At 43.8% G+C, this 24,398-nt stretch overlaps 1 protein-coding gene across 3 annotated transcripts in view; it reads left to right on the top strand.

Moving 5' to 3' along the window:
* CCDC60 (coiled-coil domain containing 60) overlaps positions 1–24,398 on the top strand; it is a 111,932-nt gene that overhangs the window by 48,907 nt on the left and 38,627 nt on the right. For all 3 annotated transcript variants that reach the window (XM_033953881.1, XM_033953879.1, XM_033953880.1), the window contains exons 4-6: positions 10,952–11,134; positions 11,646–11,765; positions 23,513–23,623. In XM_033953881.1, the coding sequence (XP_033809772.1) occupies positions 10,952–11,134; positions 11,646–11,765; positions 23,513–23,623 (414 nt within the window). The remainder of the gene's footprint in view (positions 1–10,951; positions 11,135–11,645; positions 11,766–23,512; positions 23,624–24,398) is intronic.

Raw genomic sequence — 24,398 nt, forward strand, 5'->3', positions numbered from 1 at the left:
CAAGAATCCAAAGCTCTGCCCGGTACTGTTCTTAGGTTCCAACTACTGAAGTCTCCATCAAAGCTCACTCAAGCCCATCTACTCCATCCCAAACCCTGAAGCCCTCCCCAGCCCATCCTACCCCAAATGGCCATATACAGACACAAACCGTACAAGTCTGCCCAGTATTGGCCTTAGTTCTTCAATCTTTAATATTATTTTCTGATTCTAGATCTTCTGTGTTCATCCCACGCTTCTTTGAACTCCGTCACCGTTTTCCTCTCCACCACCTCTCTCGGGAGCGCATTCCAGGCATCCACCACCCTCTCCGCAAAGTAGAATTTCCTAACGTTGCTCTTGAATCTACCACCCCTCAACCTCAAATTATGTCCTCTGGTTTTACCATTTTCCTTTCTCTGGAAAAGATTTTGTTCTACATTAATACCCTTCAAGTATTTTAACGTCTGAATCATATCTCCCCTGTCCCTCCTTTCCTCTAGGGCAGTCTTTGTTTCTATCACCTCTTCTGGGAGACTGTTCACCTTTATCCACATGTTCATTCACCCCTTCAAAAGAAATGCAGTAGATTGGTGAGGCAAGATTTCTTTTCACTAAAACCAAGTTGACTTTCTCTCATTAATCCACGCTTACGTATAGTTCTGTCATTTTGTTCTTTATAATAGTCTCTACCATTTTGCCCAGAACCTACATCAGACTCACTGGTGTATAATTTTCCGGATCACCTCTGGAACCCTTTTAAAAAATAGGCGTCACATTGGCCTTACTCCAGTCTTATGGTACTATGCTGGATTTTAAAGAACAATTGCTTAATAAAAGCTGTTCAAATTCATTTTTCAATTCTATCAGCAATCTGGTATGTAGACCATCGACTTTGGACCTTCCTCTTCACAAACCCAGCACCTTAAGGAGTCAACGCACCTTCGCCACCTGCTCTCACCAGATGCTGCTTAGTGGATATGTTTTATTGTCATATCTATATTGTAAATTATGTCATCTCTGTCCTGTTTCGATTATATTGTGGATGTACTCTGTAATCCGTTCTGGGCTCCTTTGAGAGGACGGGCTAAAAAAGTGAGTTTGTTTGAGTTTCTCTTATTCATCTGAATTTAATACCATTGCTGGCACTGGTAACTCCTTCACATCTTACTTGGTGAAGACCCAAGTAAAGAATTCATTTAATCTCTCCGCTATGGCCTAATTTAACAATGCCTAATGACACCTAAGTCATGTCACAACTATTCTCCGCCCTTAACCATGCCTACATTTCAGGTAGGCGCTGCACAGAATTCCACATGCAACATTAATCTTTTTTTTCCATTAGTTTTTAATTGTGTCATCAATTACAATTAATTAAGAAAAATTAAGTTGTGCCTGGAATTCAGCTTGGCATCGCTAGACGTCACTGATTAGGGTGACCTAGGCACCGTTTATAGAATTTCCCTACGACAGTTGATTGTAATTTAAACTGTGTGGGAAAGAGAGGTTTCTGCTGCTACTGAAGGAACAGGCTGGGATCTCTAGGCCGTACGCACGCACGTTACTACCCTCCAAGATTGGAATGACAGCCCACTTTTTCAACAAGGCAGGTGATAAACTGTACTGGTATTAGGTACTAGCAAGTGGCATCTGCAAAAAGCCCTGTAAATATATTAGCAAGAAGAGACGACACTGTTATTAGCCAAGGTGCAGAGAGATTATGTCCTTCTTGGCCGTACAAGAAGCTATCAGAATTCTTGCATCGGACCTCAGTGGAGACCTCTAGCTGAAGAAGTGCCAAAGGGCAGCGCTAGTGGGTAAATCTGAATAATTAACTCTGTTCTCTGGCAAGTGCAGTGTTAATAATAACTACATATATTTATCTGGTAACTTCTGCAGCACTTGAACTGGATAAGCACGATGAATTATACATGGAAAAGTTTAGACCAACCCCAAAAGAAAGAAATGCTGATTAGTTACACAAGAGGGCGTGAGATTGTCGCTGTATTCTGCCCTGGTGTCTTCATCTGAAATTAATCCTTTGCGTCAGTTGCTTAGAAACCGTGTTCAGTGGCCTTTTGCTGCTTGGAAGAAATCCTTCTAATTGGCATAACAGGTTTCTGCAATTCTTGTGAATTTGTGTTTTTATTTATCATACAAATGCGCCATACATGAACGGTGAGTGGCATTAATTTGACAGCAGTGGTAGGCAGAGGGATCTGTTTAAGCAGTGGATGAATGACTCATTATCTCTGTCATGGTTCACTGAACGGGTGAAGGATGCGAGAAAGAAAAACCCAATTATTTTTAGCCACAGTCACAATTTTTCCACCCTCCATTTTTTAAAGCATAACATATAGAATTACAGATTGAAAAGTCTGCCCTGACACTGCAGAACTACACTCTAGCAATGACTTTTTTGTAGCATGTTTTCACCGTTTCTAATTGTAAAGTAAACTTCTCAGAGGTGTCAACTGTCTCATTTCAAAATTAGAACACAAAATATAAGATTCCAATTAGATTCCTCTTAAAGGTTCCTTTAGTGAAGAGATTTTAGATATGTTTTATCAGTTGACTCAGGGCACTTGTCTTGCCATCCATCTGTATAGCTTTCTTTGCCCGTTGCTGAGATGTAAGTCCCAGGACAGCTGGGATTGAGTGCACAGATCCCGCAGAGATTTCTAACCACCTGCTGGCTGAACATTAGGGCTGGACATCTTAAGGAGAAACAGGGATTCCCAAACGCCTGTCCTCCGGTTGAAGGTATGACTATATCTGCAGTGGCACAAGTCGAAAAGGTGGTGTGTGCCCCCTTTCCCCCCTCCCCCCCCCCCCCACACACACTGGGCTAGACTAAGGTAGCAAATGATAAAAGCTAGTAGGGATTCCCCGCTCCCTTCTGACCAAAGGTCATGTTTATCAGGTTTTCTAATCCACCTTTACCTATTCAGTTCAAGGTCGGATTACATTAAATGAGGCTGGGTCAGTTACCCAGGAAGTTACAATGGACAGTTTGGCACGGATATTTAATAGAGTTGCTCATACAGGTAGATCAGTACAGTAATTAATACAATTAGGTCATAGTTGCAAATACATAGTTAGAAGTTCATTGTAGGCTCATCGTTATGTCCCAGGAGTTGCTGTAGACAGTTTAGAAATAGGCTTTTACAATTACCATTTCAGTTACTTGATCCTTGCAGTTTTGGGCAGCCAATATAGTAGGGCTGTAGGTATACTATGAAAAATGGAAGGTGGAGATATGGTAACTGTGGCTAAAAATAATTTGGTTTTTCTTTCTCGCATCCTTCAGTCATTCAGTGAACCATGAAAGAGATAATGAGTCATTCATCCACTGCTTAAACAGATCCTTCTGCCCACCACTGCTGTAAAATTAATGCCACTCACCATTGGTGTAAGGTGCATTCGTCTGATAAACAAAAAACACAAATTCACAAGAATTGCAGAAACCTGTTATGCCAATTAGAAGAATTTATTCCAAGAAGGAAAAGGCCATTGAACATGGTTTTTAAATATGAAGATGTGGCAAATCACACCCCACCTGCCATATGGAAAGAGATGATGTGCCATTTCTAATATCAAGATCCAGCGAGACTCCCTGTCCCTGCTTCTGTTTTGTTTGGCTCTTAATCCACTGAATAGTCTTATCAACTCTTTGGGCTATGGATTCAGCCTTACCGTAAAGATGCTAACAATCCAGAGGTTAGATCATATTTACTGTTTGTAGATGACCTGAAGCTCTACAGTTCCAGTGACCAGCAATTAATGAACAACTTTGAGTGGTAAATTTTTCAGATGACATTGAGATGACTTTTGGTCTGGACAAATGTACAAAGGTGACTTTCCTTGGGGGAAAATGGACCAAAACAGAAATCATCCCTCATTGATGTCTGTGAGATGAAAAAACTTGAACAGGAAGGTGTATGTAAATATCTAGGAGTAAAGAAAGGAACAACTGTCGAGCAGCAACTGTGAAGAGAAAAAAAATCAGTAAAGAATATTATAGGAGACTAAAACTGATACTGAAGAATTCATTAACATTATGGACTAAGCTACTGGTTATTAATCAGGTAGCAGCTTTGGCATTGTAGACTGGCCTCTGAAAGGCCTTGAAAAAGTAGTGAGAAAACTCCTCCATGTCCACAAGGTTATCTATAAGAATCAGTGTGTGCATTCCTAGAGCTGAAGGAAGAAAGGGTCTCATAGATATAGATTACACCTGTCGAGGTACTATCATGGACCTTCAGGCTCACTTAACAACATCATCAGATCCCAATGCACAAAAGGTGTTGAAATATTAAAGAAAACTTCAAGAATCCTGTTTCAATATTAAATGTGGACAAGCGTTTCAGTAAGAAGGAAGGAACAGAGTTTGTGAAAGAAGAGAAAAAATTATTTAAGGAATTGGATCAGCAGGAAAGAAACGACAAGTGTCAGACGCTTAAGAACAGCAGAAAATGCAAATTATTACTGCAGGGTCAGAGACCTTTGAGAATCAAAATTTTAGATACATGCTTGATAAACGGTATATCAAAAATAAAGAAACTTGAATGTTAAGGAGAGCTGAACTGAAGCCTAAGGTTGAGCATTTGAAAGTTGCAGCCCAGGACAGTAGATTATGGATGAGATGGTTTAGAGCATGCATTGATAAAACATTCAGCAAACATATAAATTCTGTAAAAAAAAAAAAAAAAAGAGCAGAAACTGTTACTTATCTCATAGCTGGCTGCAAAGTGCTGATGGTGAGAAAGTTTTATACAGAAAGGCATAAGGTAGCACGTCTCATTGGAAACTCTGCAAGCATTGCAACTTCAGTATGCCAGAAAAGCATTGAGATTGTGACCCTATGAGAATTGTGGAAAACGAAGAGGTTATGATCACCTGAGACATCCACATCCTGACTGATAAAAAGCTGGATGACCAAAAACCAGATTCAAAGGTAGAAGAGAAAAACACCAGAAAGATATTGATTTTAGAGATGTCAGTGAATTGCGTGGAAAAAGAGAAGATCATCAAGTAGTGGCGTACCAAGAGGGGGGGGGGGGGTCCGCCCTGGGTGCAACCCATAAGAGGGTGCTCTGAGCAAGGGCAGGCATTATGGTCTAACTCCAGGAACTTCTTCCAACAGAGGCAGCATTCAGAATTCGTTGCTATGCTGGTTTCAGACCTTCCTTTCTGCTGGGTCCTGTCTTCACTTAAACAGGAAGTAGGCAGGACCTGGCAGAGAGGAAGGCCCGACACTGGAATAAGCAGTGAGTTCTGAACATTGCGCTGCCTACTGGAGGGTGGCAGAGGGAGGGAGGGAGGGGAAGGGGAGAGAAATGCTGCGCACGATTGGGGAGAGGGAGGGAGGAAGGGAGAAGAAAGATCAGGGAAGGGAGAAGAGAGGAATGAGAGATGCCAGACCACGGGGAAGAAGGGAGGGAGGGAGGGAGGGAAATGAAGGAAGGAAAGGACCTTAAATGGGGAGGAAGATATGCCAGGACATGAGGGGGGAGGGAAGGGAAGGAGACAGATGCCAGACCAAGGAGAAAGGGAGGGAGAGAAAGGAAAGAGGAGATGCCAGAGAATTGAGGGGGAGGGAAAGATAGAAGGGAAGGAGAGGAGAGAGATGCCAGAGCATGTGGGAAGGGAAGGGAAAGAGACAGAGATGGCAGACCGTAAGGTGGGGTGGGAAGGAAAAGAGAAGAGAGAGAGTTGCCAGAGCATAGGGGAGGAGCATAGGGGAGGAGGAGGAGACAGTAAGAGAAGAATAGAGAAGGGAAGATGCCATATGAAAGGATGGACACCGGATGGAAGAGACTTGGCCCGAAACCGGATTATCACCCTAGTTCTGTAGCATTGTCCTCTGGAACTTCTTTACAAATCAGATTTTCTGCTAAGATTTTGGGAGTCCTTTTCGATTCCTCGCTTTCTTTTAAGGATCAGATTAGTTCTGTGATCAAGAAATGTTTTTTCAATCTGCGTATGCTGAGGAAAGTCAGACATCTTTTCCATCAACAACATTTTTCCATTCTGGTTCAGTCGATTATTTTATCTCATCTTGACTATTGTAACACCCTGTATCTTGGTATTACAAAAAACTGTCTTTCTAGATTACAATTGATCCAGAACACTGCTGCCAGATTGATTTTCAGGAAGTATAAGTTTGATCATGTAACACCATTACTTTATAATCTACGCTGGCTTCCTGTGTATTTTAGAGTCCAGTTTAAATGTTCCTGCGTTATTTTCAAAATTCTTTTTGGAATTTTCTCTCCGCTAGAACCCTCTATCTTGGAATCTTTACAGATTCTCTTTCGCAAGGGGCGATCAACAATTTAAGCTATCTTGTCCATCCAGTAAAGGTATCAAAAGAATCAAAGCTTTTGGTCAATCTCTGCCCTTCAAGTTCACTCAACTTTGGAATGATCTTCCACTTTCTCTACGAAGTTTTAGTTCTCTTTCATCCTTTCGCAAGTCTTTGAAAACCATTCTGTTTACCAAACACTTTGGTAATTTATTTCTTTTCTATTTCTGCTATACTGTTTATTTGTATAATTTAATCACTGTTTTATATTTTTATTATCTTATCTAACCACTGTAAACCGAGTCGAGCTTTCCCAGATTGAGGACCCGGTATACAAAATTAAGCATTAGATTCGATTAAATTAGAACTAGAAAGGGGAATGGACACAATGACATCCTGAAACTCTGATGGTGTATTACCTGCGGGAAGCTGTTATGGACGCTTTTCCTGTTTTGTAGATATGCCTCATACCAAACATAAAGGGAATGTGAAGGTGGAGCCTGCACAAACTTCTTTCCCATTACAACAAACTCTCGACAGGTTTACCGTCAGACCTCCACCTCAGCAATCCAGATGTCAAGGCCCTGCATTGTGTGATGAGGAAGGAGTGCTATCATTCTTGAGCAGGACACTTTGTTGTCTCCTCCACTGTGTCTGGCAATAGTTCATGTTGGAGCTCAGTGTTCCCCATCGGCATCTATTGCTGAAAAGGAAGCTCTTGGCAGTGGAGCTAGACCTGATGAATCAATTGCCAAGCAAAATATTGGAGGGTCCTCCGATGTTACAAGCTCTACAGTTGTATCACTGGGAAGTATTTGGAAGGCTATTCAGGGACTCAATGGTGAAATCCACTCAAGAAACATCTTTATTAGGGGGTAAAGTTGATCTTCTTTTTCAATCTTTGGAGAATTTAAAACAAGATGATTCTTATGATCTTGAACAGACAAAAAATTGATATCAAAGATCTTAAAGGAAATGTGGTAACAGTAATTTAGGACAATTTAGTATTGCATCGGAAAATTTATGAAATTAAGAATTACAATAGAAGATTTAACCTCCTTGTCTTGAACTTTCGTAAGCCTGTGGGTATGTCTCCTTTGGATCTCTTCAAATAGTATCTTTTTGAAATCTTTAGCTCTTTCTCCAGTGAATAAGATTTATTTTTTACCAGTTTCCTCTAGATTGGAGGACCCCCAGACCATTGGAACTCAAGCTCAGGAGGGAGGTGAACATTTGCAGGATTTGTCCATGATATTGGACGATTCCTTATGTGAAGTAACTATTCGGGCAGCATTATTAGGGCCGTTTGTCTTTGGACAGGATCTTAATGCAGTAATCAAGCTATATTTTCAGCATTCTCATGTGTTATTTTGTGGACAAAAATATGGATTTATCCAGATGTGACTAAAACCACACAAGATAGAAGGAAGAAGTTTTTGGTATTGAAGGAAGAAACTAGGGCCTTGGGAACCTCATTTTTTAAGCCTATCCATGTAAATGTATAATAAGATATTTGAGGATAAGATATGTTTTCTTTGATCTTGTACATCTGAGGGCCTTCATTGATATTAAGAAGATCTCCAGTGGAGTAGATCCATCAGGGAATATATGACTTTATAGAGATAAGGGGTTGGGGAGGGAGGAATTCAATCTAATGCTTTTTCTGATTTCTTTTTGGGATGCTCCTTATGTTTTTGTTCCACTTTCTTCTTTATTCTTATACATTGTGATCTAAGGAAGAGAATATAGTTTTTGTTTTTGTTTAAAGATGGTTTCTCAGTCACTGCCCCCACTTTATGGAACGCCCTTCTGTCGGATCTTAGACAAGAAACATCCCTTGAAAAGTTCAAATCTAAATGAAAAACATTCCTCTTCAAAGACGCCTACCCATTCCGACTTGCCTCATTCAGTAAGAGCCCTATCAGCTTCTACTTAGTCAGCAGTACCGAATCGAAACGCTTCTTTAGAAGCAACCACTGCCCTATCCTAGTGTGTTAAGCCCCTCCTTTTTAGATTTTATTTTATCATTCTATTTAAGCTCTCACCTTTTCCCACTTTTCTTTCGGGTGACAGTAAGTCTATATGTTTTGTCGGCCCGTCTACGTTTTATTTTTAGGTTTTTCTATATTTTAATATTTTGATAATTGTAAACCGTTTAGGTATGCTTTTGATAAACGGTATGCTTTTGATAAACGGTATATCAAAGATGAAATAAACTTGGAAACAGTATAATTATTCTCTCTAGTGCTTGTAAAAATTTTAAAATTATTAAAAAAAAAAAATAATAATGGAAATAAGGTATTCTTTTTACTGGACTAATTTTTTAACTAACTTTCAGAGACCAAAACCCTCTTCCTCAGGTCAGAACAGGATACTGTAACAGCAGTATATTATACTGACCTGAAGGAGGTTTTGACTTCTGAAAGCTAATTGAAAAAATGGATTAGTCTAATACAGTGGTGCACCAAGGGGTGGGGGGTGGGGCAGGGGGGAAGTCCGCCCCAGGTGCAGATCACAAGGGAAGGAGACAGATGCTAGACCAACGGGAAGGGATAGAGGGAGAGAAAAGAAGGTGAGGAAATGCCAGAGAATGGAAAGGAAGGGAGAGGTGGATGGGAAGGAGAGGAGAGAGATGCCAGGGCATGGGGTAGGAAAGGGAAGGAGACTGAGATACCACACATTGGGAAAGATGGAAGGGAGGGAAAGGAAGGAAAGGAGATGCCATAGTTTGAAGGGAGAGGGAGAGATGGAAGGAGAAGAGAGGAGAGAGAACCCAGGGCATGAGGGAAGGGAAGCAGATGCCAGACAATAGGGTGAATTAGGGTGGGAAGGAGAAAAGGAAAGGAATAGAGAGAGATGCCATAGTATGGGGAGAAAGGAGACAGAAAGAAAAAAATGGAAGGGACATAGAAAGAGGGCAGATGCTGGATGGAATGGAGAGTGAAGGGAAAGCAGAAACCAGAGATGACAAAAGGTAGAAAAAATATTTATTTTGTTGCTTTAGAATAAAGTTGTATTGTAGCTGTATTAATAAACATTTATAAATAGAAATAAGGTCATCTTTTGATTGGACTAATTTTAATACATTTTTTTACTAACATTTGGAGACCAAAATCCCCTTCCTCAGGCAGTGGCATACCAAAGGGGGGGCGGGCAGCCAGCCTCAGGTGCAGCTCCTAGGTGGTGCTCCTCCGATCCCCTTTTGCATAGGAGGGGGTGTTAAAAAATGATCGGCCCATGGTGTCACATACCCTAGTTACGCCACTGTCTTCAAGTATGAAGAAATGCAGTCGGAGACCAAGAAAATGTGACAGAAAGACACAGAAATGTTTCCCACTGCAACTAAGCCTCTTGCAGCCTATGAACTCTTCAGCCCAATACAAGTTTTATACTGAGTGTTAGCAGTAAATTTGAGAGACTGAGATTATATTTCATATGTTCTGGCTTAGGAGTGAGGGTCATTCCTGTCATTGTAGGTGGAAAATGTCCCCAACAGCAGAGCCATTTGCTTCCCTGACACAGGCTTGATATTTGAAGTCCTCCAAAGATGAGCACAGATGTCACAGATGTAAAAATTGGCTTGGCAGCAGTGATTGCCAAATGTGTCTTGGGGGAACTCCAGTTAGTCAGATTTTCAGGATATCCACAATGAATATGCATGAGAGATATTTGTATACACTGCCTCCTTGGTATGCAAATCTATTTCATACATAATCATTGCTGGTATAATGAAGACCTGACTGGCTGGGGTTGCCCCAGGACAGGTGAGGGAATCACTCACTCACAGGCAGACTGGCTTTTTAATTGGTAAGTGTGAAAACTATGAAAGTGGAAAATGTTAGCTTAGCGGGGTTTAAAAAAAAAGGTTGGGATAATTTCCTAAAGGAGAAGTCCATAGGCCATGAGATGGCTTGGGGAAATCCAGTGCTTATTCCTAGGATAAGCAGCATAAAATCTGTTTTCTTACTTGGGTTGGCCACTGTTAGAAACAGGATACTGGGCTTGATGGACCTTCGGTCTATCCCAGTCCACCGATTCTTATGTATTCCAGTCCTTGATCTTACTATACAGTGGAGGTCTGCTAACACAGTTATTCTTTAAAAAATATTAGTATCCTAAAAATTAATGCCAAACAGATAAGAAGTCATCACATTTTGCAGGATGGAATAAAGAATGAATCCATTGCAGAAAATATTTGTTTCCTCTGACCATTCCCAAAAAAAAAAAAAATTAAAAAAATCTAGGATCCAGTTGAAAAAAAACATTGGCTAAAGAATCGTTTCTTTAAAGTTTGCCACGCCGTGAAGAGCCAACCCTGATTGTTATCTTTGCTGCTGTTTGCGTGTTGTTGGCAAACCAATAAAAACTGGATTAAATTAAAATTTGCTTCATACACTGCAGCCACTGATGGTGTCCAGGTGGATTTTCTCATAAAACATTTCTTCAGATCCAAACAAAATTTTATAAAGAGCCGTTCTAGCCATTTGTAGGAATCCTCTGAGGACTTTTCTTTTGAAGGAGGGCTAGTGTTGAGGGATGTCATGGCAGCCCCTCGTGGGAAGCCAAAATGGCCCTGACTTCAACAATAGTGACAGTATCTAAAATCACCATAATCCTTAGGAATTAGTCTCTAAATTCTTCTCATGACTCTTGTGCTCTATTGGTCAGGCACTTGATCAGTGCTGTGAAGAAAGGCCATGGATATTTCCATCTCCTGAAGAAAGAGGAGGAGATGAAGACGAAGGTCTTACCAGCAGAGAAGCAGAGGCTGGAGCTTCAGTCCACGTCGCAGGAAGACATCGTCGATGTACAGAAGGAAGAGACCAGGATGATGGATTCAGGTCAGGCAAGGTAAATGGTGGAGGGTCATTCTGGATCAGGCACTGGTCCGGCTGCTTTTAGCTGTACCCTTCTCCTTGTTCCTTTCATCTAGCTGCCCCTGGCCTGGAATAAATGACCCGAGTTTGTCTGCCAAGCCCCTCCCCTTCCCACCTTTTTGATATAGTCTTCAACCCATAACCCCAATCCAGCCAGCTGATTAACCGTTCCCTTTAACTGTATCCATGACATCCTGTTTGTCTATTTAGATTGTAAGCTCTTTGGAGCAGGGACTCTGTACAGCACAGCAGAAATAAATAGCCGTAATAGGAGGAAAGTTCTTTGAGGCAGGACAGTTTTCAAACAGCTAAATTACACATGTAAATCACAGTTTACCCAGAAATAGTGATACAGCCCCTGCACAAGGAACCTCCATTTTGAACGAGTTTATTTGCATTCTGTTATACTAATTTTGGATCCTTCTGGCTCTTCTGTGGCTGCCTCCAGGACTTCATCTAATCTCCTCCTCCTCTTTCTCTCCCAGCTTCCTTCGGACAGACGATTCACTGCAGAAAAGACCACGGAGGATGAAACAGACGAGCACACGGCCCTTCACTCCTGTTTATAACAGTCTCTTCTCGGACAAACTCTCTGAAGTAGATCCGTAAGTACATCGAAGGCTTAAAATTTTCTCATGAAATGAAAGCTAACGTTTGTCATATTTCACCAGAGGACCCTGTTTAATCCCTTCCCCCTGTTAAGTCACTTGACCCCCTGTTCCAACCCATACTCAGGATGGTATCTCCATCGATCCTCCCTTCCTGTCTCACAACACACACTCTTAATTGCCCCTCCTACACTCAGTTTCTCTTTTGCCTTTTCCCTATCCATGATCAAGCACTTCACCATCATAACTTTTGCCTCCCACCCCCATCCCCATAATCCTTGAAGACAGCACCACCTCCTCCTGCAGCCAGCACGGGGCTTCCATTCCCTGTGGTGACAGTGCCTCCTACAGGCCTGTGTACCAAGAAGAGGGACTTTTTCACTCTGAGCCCTGCCTGGCCAAAGACAGAAGAGCCTCCTTGCTGCACTGCAAAGACGGGTCTCCGTCAGGGTCCTTATGTCCCATGAGACCAAACGTGCTTGCTGCGTAAGAAAATAAGCATACCTCTGTCTTCAGAGGACACTTCAAGCAGAGTTTATTTAGAGCACAGGTGTCGAAGTCGGTCCTCGAGGGCCGCAATCCAGTCGGGTTTTCAGGATTTCCCCAATGACTATGCATTGAAAGCAGTGCATGCACATAGATCTCATGCATATTCATTGGGGAAATCTTGAAAACCCGACTGGATTGCGGCCCTCGAGGACCGACTTCGACACCCCTGATTTAGAGCATCACTCACACCTAGAAAGAGAACGTCCACAGTCTGTAGCGATTTAATTTAAGAAATGTAGACCAGATAAACTATCTAAAACCTATAAGACTAAAGCAAATGGTAACAGGATGGATCGACGAGGTTAAGGGCTAGTTTGCGACCTGATTTCCCTCTGACCTGATTCACTAACCTCTCCTCCGATCCAATTCCGATCCGTGCATGCAAATGAGGGAAAATGGCATGCAAAGTAGGCAGGAACTCGATTCACAAAACTTTTCAGGGAACAGCGACTGGGCTGGCGATCCAAAAAAAAGCAACTGCTGAAGACCAATCGCTCAGGTCCTTTCCGACTGCCTGCCTTCTGCCGCCCTGCTCTCTGCCCCGAATCTCCTGTGTGCCCTGAATCTACTTCTCTTTCCTTCCTGCCCAGACTCTTCTGCCCTTCCCCACAGTGCAAGCCCGTGGTTTTAACCAGAGGGCTTAAAGCGGGTTAAAACCACGGGCTCGCAAAACAAAATTCACTGTCAGGCTCGGAGGACCATCGACTGGTCTGCGCATGCGTTGGGATTGCTCTCTAGCGATCTGTGCGGTCGGTTGGGGGGGGGGTGTCAACAATCGTCCCCATTTGCATGCAGGCCTTTTGTGAATTTGTTGGCCTGCATGCAATTGAGCACGGATCGGACACGGAATTGGTGGTTAGTGAATCTAGCCCAAAAACATGATAGCAGATAAAGGCCAAATGGCCCATCCAGTCGGCCCATCCAGACTTCACCAGTGCATGTCTTCACCGTGTTGAAAGGATGAGAAAATGTTTTAAAAATTATGAGTAGTATGGAACAAGTTATTTATTCTATCAGAGGCTACTAGGACAAACAGTCATGGCAGGAAATGAACCAGTAGCAGATTTTAATCAAATTTGAAAAGATGTTCTTTAGTTAAGAAACAAGTCATCTAATCTAATCTTCTATTTGTGAGTCCAACATACCTATGCAGATCAAAGAGGGAGGGGAAGAGGACGTGGAGAGATAAGACGAGGGATTTAGACGGAGGGGATGCTATACAGAAACGGAGATAGTTAGTAGTCAAAAAGGTGAGTCTTCAGGTTTTTTTCTAAATCTAGTGTAGTTCGTCTCTTTCCTGATAGCTTCTGGTAGGTCATTCCAGTTTTTTACACCCAGTGGAAAACCCGTTTGTAGTGGAGGTGTTTTGTAGATGGCAGGTTTAGTTGGACTCTGTTAAGGATTCTTTTTGATGTCGTCCAAACATTAGAGAATAATTAGATGGGAGGGGGTGAGGATCTGGTGACACTTTTTTCCAGAGAATTTGTTCCAGGCTGGCAGAATAGTTGGATGTACAAAAGGTTTGGACACGATTCTAGAGGACATAATCAGATCGATTTGGGGGCATCCACTTAGTTTATCTGGAAATGAGCAACAGGATGTTTCTTGGAGGCCTAGCAGAAAAATTTGTACTTCTAGATGGGTGACAGTATCAGACAAGCACCAGGCGGAAAGAAGTGGCCAAAGCTTTCTAACATTAAAGAGCTTCCCGGCGTGACTCGCTACACTTATCCGTGAGTTCTGGTTCTGGCCAGTCAGTTTTCAGGCTTGTGGTAGAAATCTGGAATGCTCTTCCGGATCTGGATAATTTCCTGCTGGACCAGAACATAAGCAGGTGAGGCTAGACTCAAAGAGGACACTGGTCTTTGGTCTGACCCAGCAGCAGCACATCTTATGTTCTTATGTGTCTGTGAGAGTATGCAGCAGGGCTAATTGTTTCACCGCCATATGCGTGCCATAACATTTCAAGAGTTTCATTACGGCTCTTTCCAACTTTAACACAAAATTCAGTCACACACCTATGACGTACATTCACAGACGTCTTCCTCATCTGCCATGACGAAACATAAAGTTCTTTCTCTTGCTGTGATCCAACAATGAAATCAATGGCAGTCCAGCTGCAGGTAAAATCATACTTTAATGTTGTATCATTCAAAATGCTGGTCCAATCTTTGGTTTTGAGCCAATTGGATTATTGCAACATAGTGTATTTAGCGGACGCACAAAAGAATCTGTCAAGATTGCGAATAGTACAAAATGCCGTGGTCCATTTAATCTTCGGATTGAAGAAGTCTGATCATGTGTCCCATTGAGGCGGGGGTCAAATTTAAGTTCGGCTTTCTCTTACAAAGCCTTATTTGGTTTGTCTCCCAGATACTTAGTGGATTAAAGAACATAAGAACATAAGCAGTGCCTCCGCCGGGTCAGACCATAGGTCCATGCTGCCCAGCAGTCCGCTCCCGCGGCGGCCCAAACAGGTCACGACCTGTCTGAATCACCAGAAGGGGCTCCCTTGCCACCTTGGTTTCTCATTGAAGTCCTATCTTCCCATCGTAGTCCTAACCCTCAGGTCTTGCACATGCACGACCTGGTTGGGTTTCTATACTTATTACCTGGTTAGCTTTCTATACTTGTGTTACATCCCAGCTCCTCCCTCAGTATCCCACGATCCCTTTATCCCTCAGGAATCCGTCCAATCCCTGTTTGAATCCCTGTACCGTACTCTGCCTGATCACTTCCTCCGGTAGCGCATTCCAAGTGTCCACAACCCTTTGGGAGAAAAAAAACTTCCTTGCATTTGTTTTGAACCTATCTCCCTTCAGTTTCTCCAAATGCCCCCTCGTACTTGTTGTCCCCTTCAGTCTGAAGAATCTGTCCCTATCCACCCTCTCCATGCCCCTCATGATCTTGAAGGTCTCTATCATATCTCCCCTGAGCCTCCTTTTTTCCAGAGAGAAGAGCCCCAGCCTATCCAACCTCTCGGCGTATGGGCAGTGTTCCAGCCCTTTTACCAGTTTCGTTGCTCTCCTTTGGACTCTCTCAAGTACCGCCATGTCCTTCTTGAGGTGTGGCGACCAATACTGAACGCAGTATTCCAGATGTGGACGCACCATCGCTCAATACAATGGCATGATGACTTCCCGCGTCCTGGTTGTTATGCCCCTCTTTATGATGCCCAGCATCCTGTTGGCTTTTTTCGAGGCTGCTGCGCACTGTGCAGATGGCTTCAGTGATGCATCCACCAGCACACCCAAGTCTCTCTCAAGTCTGCTGTCTCCCAACAATGCCCCCCCCAATTTGTAGTTGAACAACGGGTTCTTTTTCCCTATATGCATGACCTTGCATTTGTCCACGTTAAAGCGCATTTGCCATTTGTTTGCCCAGTCTTCCAGCTTGTCCAGGTCCCTTTGCAGGTCCTCACACTCCTCCCTGGACCTAACTCTGCCGCACAGTTTAGTATCGTCTGCAAATTTTATAACCTCGCACTTTGCCTCCTTTTCCAGGTCATTGATAAATATGTTGAAGAGTAACGGCCCCAGCACCGATCCCTGTGGCACACCGCTCGTGACTCCCCGCCAGTCAGAATATTGGCCCTTCACTCCGACCCTCTGCAGTCTACCCGACAACCAGTGCTTGATCCATCTGTGCACATCCCCTCCCACCCCGTGGTTCCACAGCTTCCTAAGCAGCCTTTCATGTGGCACCTTGTCGAAAGCCTTTTGAAAATCGAGGTAAATGATGTCTATGGGTTCCCCATTGTCCACCCGACTGCTTATTCCCTCAAAGAAGTACAGAAGGTTCGTTAGGCACGACCTTCCCTTACAGAATCCGTGCTGGCTTGTTCTCAGTAGGCCATTCCTCTCGATGTGCTCGCAAATGCCGTCCTTGATCATAGCTTCCACCATCTTCCCTATAATTGAAGTCAGGCTCACCGGCCTGTAGTTCCCGGGGTCACCCCTCGATCCATTCTTGAAGATAGGTGTGACATTCGCCAATTTCCAGTCCTCTGGTACCTCACCAGTTTTCAAGGATAGGTTGCAAACATGCTGGATTGTGCCCGCTATTTCTTGTCTTAGTTCCTTCAGAACCCTTGGGTGGATCCCGTCCGGGCCCGGTGATTTACCGCATTTTAACCTGTCTATCTGTTTGAGGACATCCTCCTTACTTACCTCTATGTGTTCCAATTTTTCAGCCTGTTCCACACTCATGAGCTCCTCTGAGTCCGGTATATTAGTTGTGTCTTCTCTCGTGAAAACCGACAAGAAGAACGTGTTCAACCTCTCAGCTACCTCTTTATCCTCCTTAATCACTCCCTTCCTATCCCCATCGTCCAACGGCCCCACCTCCTCTCTCGCTGGTCGCTTCCCCTTTACGTAACTGAAGAATGCCTTGAAGTTTTTCGCCTCCCTGGCCAGCCCCTCTTCGTATTCCCCTTTCGCTTTTCTAACCTCTCGGTGGCATTCCTTTTGGCATTCCCTGTGCGCCTGGCGATTTTCCTCCGTTGGGTCCTCTTTCCATCTCCGGAAAGATACTTTTTTGTCATTTATTGCCCTCTTTACTTCTATTGACATCCAAACCGGGTCCTTTGATCGCTTGTTCTTGCAGCCTTTCCTGAAGTTGGGGACGTACATTCTCTGTGCTTCTTGCAGGATGTCCCTGAATAGGGTCCAGGCACTTCCCACAGTCTCCATCCTAAAGATGTTTCTGAGCTTCCTCCCCACCATTTCCCTCATAGCAACATAGTTCCCTTTCTTGAAGTTGAGCGCAGTTGTTGCGGTCCTCCTTACTATGGGTGTCCCCCTTTCTAATGTGAATTTGATCGTGTTGTGATCACTGTTGCCTAGTGGTCCTCCCACTTCTACCCCTCTTGCAGGCCCCCCTAATCCGTTTAGGATGAGGTCAAGAGTAGCACCCCCTCGCGTCGGTTCTTTGACTAGTTGCTCCATGAAGCAGTCCTTCACAGCTTCTACAAATCCTGTTTCCTTAGTGCAGTTGGAGTGACCCATACTCCTGTCTATTCCCGGGTAGTTGAAGTCCCCCATCACTGTTACACTTCCAGTCCTGCATTCCTGTCTCAGTTCCGCTTCCAAGTCGTGTCCGACTCCTTCCAGCGTACCAGGTGGGCGATAGTACAGCCCCAGTTTTATGCCTGCACCCTTGTTTCCCGGCAATTTGACCCATAGCGATTCCAGCCCCTCTGCCTTCGTTGCCATATCCATCCTGACCGAGTAGATAGCGTCCTTTATATATAGTGCTATGCCTCCCCCCTTCTTGTGGGTCCTGTCCCTCCTGTAGAGCTTGTACCCCGGCAGCGCAACATCCCATTGATTTTCCTCTGTCCACCAGGTTTCTGCAATTCCAATTATATCTAGGTCCTCCCCCTTGGCCACGAGGCTTCTTGCATTTGCGTATAAGCACCGCAGATCCCGTAGGTCCCGTCGTTTTTCCTCCACCTCTGCATTTACCTGGGCCGCCTGCCCTTGGATTTCGGGCAGTTCTCCCGTTCCCTGTGCTTCTGCTTTGCCCTCAGCCTTTACCCTCTTAGCTTTCAGCTTCCCCACATTCCCGCCACCCCACTTCCCCGCTTTTCCTCTGGGTTTTCTAGCCCTACCGGCCCCCTCCTGGGCTATCATCCCTTGAGCCTCTGTTTGATCCCCCTCGCTTTGTGGTACCTCTATATTGCCCTCAGCTTTCGCCCTCGTGCCACCCAGTCCCCCTGTGTCTCCATGCCCCTTAGTCTTCTCCCAGCAAGCTCCCTTTACCTGATGTTTCCCTCGCTGTCTGATCATAAGATCCTCCGGTCCCTCTGCTTCCTCCCTGCAGTCAGCCCGTTCAGCATCTGTTCTGGATACTGTTGTCCGAAGCGTCAACATCAGATCAGCTGTCGGCTTTCCCCCTCTCCTCAGTTTAAAGCCCTCTCGATCTCCTTCCTCACATTGGCTGCCAGTAGTCTAGTTCCCGCTGTGCTCAGGTGCAGGCCGTCCCGCCGGTAGAGCTTGCTCTTTCCCCAGAAGGACGTCCAGTTCCTCACAAAGTGGAAGCCCTCCTCCTGGCACCATCTCCTCAACCATGCATTCACAGCCTGAGGTCTGCCTGCCTCTTTGCATCTGCTCTCGGTACAGGCAGGATCTCCGAGAATGCTATCCTCCGTGTGCTCCGCTTCAGCTTTCGTCCCAGGACCCTGAACTGGTCAGTCAGTGTGGCCATGCTGAAGTTCCTCCGGCTCACATCATTCGTTCCGACGTGGATTATCGTTGCTCACTCTACACATATGCAAAGATCTCACGGCCTTTTCAATTTTCTTTTGGTAAAAGGTTCTCATTACAAAAAGTTTTATCAACGTCTTTTCTCCTTTCAAGCAGCCCTCTGGGACAAGGACAAAGTTTCAGTTACTGAATTCGGAGTCATGTTATCACTTTAGAAAAGAATTGAAGACATATTTGTTCCCTAAGTAATGTTCATTCTTTTTTTTAATAAATCTTTATTGAGTTTCTAAAGCTAACAAAAATGCAATACAGTATCTATACAAATAATATTAATCATATATGCATTCATAATCAATCAAAATCTATATAACAATAAAAAAAACCCCACCCAACCAACATTTCGTAAGGGAATAGAACCATACAAAGAAATTCTTAATGATTATATGGTTTTTTTTAGCTTTTGTTAACCGCATAGAACTTATTAGGTTATGCGGAATAGAAGTTATTTGTTATGTTAATAATAATAATAATAATAACTTTATTTTTCTATACCGCCATAGTCAGACGACTTCTAGGCGGTTCACATTGAAAGAAGGCTGGACATTCAGTGAATTACAAATGCATGAGGGGAATGTTACAGAAGAAAAAGGGTTGTAAGGGCAGGGAATGTAAGAGGGGTTGGAATTGCCTGAGAGATAGATCAGAAATGATGTATAATGTCAACACACAGGGATTTTCTGGTAGTTCCCACAATTTGTTCTGTCACTAAAGTCGTAAATCGATCACGTATGTTCCAAGAAGCTGGGCCTTCACTATGGAACTCATTTCCAGAGTCCATCAGTTTGATTTCTGATTTCCTGGCATTTCAAAAAAGCCTGAAAGCTTACTTTTTTGACTTGCCTTCTCAAATTTGGCCACTTTGTAAGCTTGTCATTTCTTGGCTTTAATTATTCTAAGGCTGTTTACTGTTTGCTGTGCTTTTATACTGATTTGTCATGCTTTGTTTTAATTATGTGCGTGTTGTTGTTATCCGCAGAGATGTTTGATATGTGGGCTACAAGTGTCTTAAATAGAAAACCATGGTGGTGCTTTGTACAGAGAGGAAGATAGAATATCTCTGTGGCAGTTGCAGACCAATTGCAATAATTACTGTGACATCCAAATCCCCACTAAATGCTGGCAGACGAGATAGCAAAGTTTTTCTCGTGACCCGAGTTGACCACTGTTGGTTTAATGGACCTTCGGCCTGTCCCAGTAAGGCAGCTCTTCTCTTCTAATGACCTGACTGACCACATGAAACTTATGAAAAGTGGACCAATGGCAGAACAGTAAATGTATTCAAGCTTTAGATGTCTATTAACCCCCTACTCAGCTTTGAGACTAGCCCCTAATACTAATGAACTTTAACTGTCAATAATGACCCTTAAATGGCGTTAACTGACCCCAGTTTTCAGTTGCAGACGTAAGATCTAGCCTAGAAACTGACACCCTGATCAGCCGGCATTGGGCTATGTGGTGATTGCCTGACGCCAACGTTCAGACCCATTATTCAATGAATATCTGGTTTCACCTCGGTCTTATGACTTAACAGTTCTTTGGAAAAGAAAAGATAGTTCTCCCCTTCTGATTTTAACATTTTAATTTGTTTTAACTCATGTGGACCATTTAGTTCTTAAATAAACACATTTTTGACTGCGGCAACTTAACTGGTTAAGTGCTTAGGAGTGAAAGGTACGTCTGCTGTTTACGTGACCCATTTTAACCACTAAACAAAGCTAGTTTGGTGCATCATGTGATGTGGAAGAACATTTTTGATAGGACATCTAAGTCTGACTTTGGAGACCTCCCACAAGACATGCAAAGGTTGGGGCTGGGAAACATTTGAGCGTCTTGTCCGTCAACAGGTTCAGCCTACGGATGCCTCACTTTGCCATTTTCGACCATAAAATTATCCAAGTTCCAAACGTCCTAATCCTAACCATTTGGACATGAGAGGGACAAGCAAAGACATCCCAGCAAAGCAGGGGGGCTCCTTAAAGGGCAGATATACATCTCACCAGAGCCTCCTTATAATATAAGGTGAACCCCCCCAAACCTACTAGACCCACCTGTCTACCACCCCAATAGCCCTTATGACTGCAGGTGGCACCTATATGGCAATAGGTGGCCTCACACTGTCCACAGTGGTTTCTGGGCCTGGCTCACTAGCCCCCCCACCAGGCTAATTAAGATACCTGTGTGCTGTGTCATTCAAATCTTTGGGGGGTGAGAGGGGGTCATTCCTTAATCCCTCCAATGGTCATCTGGTTGGTTTGATTTCCTTTTGGCACTTAAGTTTCAAGTTTATTAGTGCTTGATAGATCGCTTTACATTCCTCAAAATATGCCTCCAACATGGCCCCTTGAACTTTGGACACACAGTGGGTAAGAAGCCTAATGATGCCCAGAAAGTCGGCTCTTGAACATCTCATCTGGTAAGACATCCAAGTGATGATTTATGCCTCTTTCTTGTTCAAAAATGCCTCTAATAGCATTTAACCATGGATATTCAGTGCTGAATAACCACATTTAGGCCGTTCCTGATTGGTTAAATGGTTTTAAATACCAACCAGTCAGGGAGGGGCCCGGAAGATTCAGGGATGTGTCGGGCAGTAGAATTCTGTTTGTTATGTGCGCAACTGACAATGTTTAGACGTGACCATAGAAACCTGCCTTTGACATGGCACAAATGCTTCAGCACCTAGCTATGCCCTTAACCCTTTCAGGACCATAAGGATCGTAGGCCAATTTTTGTGGTTTTGACGACATTTTTATGGTAAAAAGGGCTTGCAGATGCCAAAAAATTGATTTTTTTGTGAAATATCATTATTTTTATTTTAAAAAATCACACTTCTGGCTTATGGACAGTGTGGCAAGTGAATCTTCTCGTCAATCTGGCAACGACGCTAATGAATGAATGTCGGAACCAGTTTGTTTACATAAAGGCAGTATCATATGGAATCCGTACATATCAAATTTAGAACTGTAGACTATCCCAATCAAAATTTATAGGATTTTAAAGTTATGGGACAAATAGGTCCCTTGGTCCTGAAAGGGCTACGCGCTCAGTGTTTTCTGCACCTGGGTCTTGGTGCCTTTCTTGAATCTACCCCCAAACTGTTATTTTGCCTGGTATCCCTTTCCAGTTTCACATAGGGGGGGAGGGGGGGACGTTGTTTGAAGTGTTCTGAGGTTTTGATTTCTTACCTAAGCACTTTACAGTCATTCAGTGTTAATTAAAGCAGCGATAAGATATAAAACCATAAGTAAAGGTGTCTATTGTGGGAGAGGAAGAGATGGCAGAGGCAGATGAAGTCAGGCCTCATCCCTAGTGGGATTAAAAGGGGTCCTCTCCTAACCCCCCAGACAGGATTCTCTTGCCATAGGTTTATTTAGGGTTACCAGATTTTCCCAACGGAACACCCGGAGCTGTGGCCACGCCCACAGGCCTGCCCCCATGTGCGGGATGCCCCCTCCCAACCCGATTTTTACAGGAAGCTTTTCAAAACCCGGACAAAGTGCCGGGTTTTGAAAAGCCATCCGGATCCTGGACATGTCCTCAAAAAGAACATGTCCGGGGAAATCCTAGCCACATCAAGCGCTAAATGGCGGTTATGTTTCCCTTTCTCCCTAGAATCTCTTCCTCACGTTCCACCTACCCTCCTGCTTTATCCCTCTCCTCCTTATGTATCATTTTCCCATTTTTCCTTTTTCTTTCTTGTGACATCCGTTATATGTTTAGATGATGTTTGTCTGTCCTTTCTTATTTTTACTTACTTAAACTTTTGTACCACGTTTTTCTTTTATTTAAAGCATGTGGAGGGGCCTAATCGAAAGGGACGTCTAAGTCCGTTTATGTCCATCTCGCAAGTCGTCCAAAGTTAAAAAGAGCCTAAGACACATTTTCAAAAGAGACGTCCAACTTTTTTTTACTTTCGAAAATCGTCTAACTATACGTCCTGCCGATCTGATCGTCCAAGCCGCTGAATCGTCCATCTTTATACCACTTTTCCATCCAACTTTCCATCCAAGTCCAAAATGCCTAGAACAAGCCCTGTTGGATGTGGGAGGGGTCTGCAAAGTGATGGACTGAACACTCAGACATGGCACCTAAATAGTGGCACTGCTGTGAACTTCACAAAAAGGGTGCCCTGGCTTCTCCTCCCTACAGCTTCCTTATAGGTCATGGTGAGCCCCCCAAACCACCTCCAGAATCCCCTAGAACCACTTATCTACCACCCCAATAGCCCTTATGGCTTCAGGAGCCACTTATATGCCAGTAAAAAAGGGTTTTGGGGGTGTATAGGGGAGTGCACATGTTTAAGTATCAATGCAGTGATTACAGGGGCTTAGGGGCATGGGTCCTCTTCTCTATGGGTCCCTAACCCACCCCCAAGATGACTTAAGTTGCCTCTGGGCTGGACGACTAGGCTTTCCTATGCCAGGCGGCCAGGTGATGATAGTCTGGAGGCTGAAATTTAAAGTTGTGAATAAAATTTTTATGGGGGTGGGGGGGGGGGTTGGTGATTACTGGGGTAGTGTGTGGGGGTCTGTGTTATGTGTTTGAAGTGCTTATCTGGTGAGTTTAGGTGGGTTTTTGTGACTTAGACCATGTTTTACATGATCTAAGTCACAACGTCCAAGTTCCGTCTAAGCTCTGTTATAAAATGTCGTCCCACGTCCTGCCCAACTCCCGCCCTCGACACTCCTCTCGAAACGCCCCATTTAGCTTTGGACGTTGAGCAGCGTTTATTTTAGGCGCTTGGACGTTTTTGAGAAATGTTCGTCCAAGTGCCAACTTAGGCTGGTTTTTGGATGTTTTTCTCTTTCGATTATGAGCCCCTTAGACGGTTTATCCAATGCAATATTGACCCCTATGTTGCCATGTTCTAGAATGTTCTGATTTTGTCCCCAGTCCAGCTCAGATCGTTTCTTTTTTCCTTTGTCCTAGCATGGCTCTTTTTCGGCAGCTCTGTGCCCTCCACTGGCTTCTGGAAGCTTTAAACGAGGAGTCCAGTACTACCACAACCATGACCCCAGTTTACAATTGCTGGAATGCAAGGTACGAAACAAAAAACATAAACTTTTTGAAATGATATTCCTTGTAGACCTTACATGGCCTTTTCCCGATTTTCCAAAATTTCAATACGAGTTGATCACTTCAGTCTGGTACCTCGATCTAGATCCCTGTAAATGGTCACCTGGGGCATTTCTGTGCGCACATCAGTATGCTGCGGCAAAAGTCGGCATTTATAAAACTGGGTGCTTACTTCCCAGGTAAAGTTCTGCATATACATTGGTCCAAGCAGTTTGGAAGGGCCTGAGGGGATGGAGTCTTACGTTACTTTTAACATTGTTGAATTTTTGCATATTTCATGCTGTCTTAATTTTTACTGTTGCTTAGAACTTGGAGGGGCTTCTTGCATAATCTAGTTGCTCTCCTTTACTCATGCGCATATAAATGTCTAGAAAATTAGCTCTTTACGTGCAAAAAGTGCCCACAGGATGCCCACGAGCTAACTGACCTTGTGAAAAGGGGACAGACACCGCGTAGAGTATGGCCACAGCTCCCACTGGAAGTTTCGCATCTCCCTGCCGCATTCAAGTGTCCATAGTTACGTCACCTCTGTGGCAGGTTATGGGCGTAAATGTTGCGTATGCTGATAACGGGGTTTTAGGAACATTCTGTAATGGATATTGAGGCTTTTTCTCTCCAAAGTGTGTGGGTAAAAAATATTCACCCTTTGAAAACTGCTTCATCTCTGCAGCACTTTGGAACTGGTGTTTTCTTCCACCGCTGGTAGATCAAATGATTCCGTTTGCACCCAGACCGATAG

Source organism: Geotrypetes seraphini, chromosome 8 (genome assembly GCF_902459505.1).
Source record: "Geotrypetes seraphini chromosome 8, aGeoSer1.1, whole genome shotgun sequence".
Lineage (NCBI taxonomy): Eukaryota > Metazoa > Chordata > Amphibia > Gymnophiona > Dermophiidae > Geotrypetes > Geotrypetes seraphini.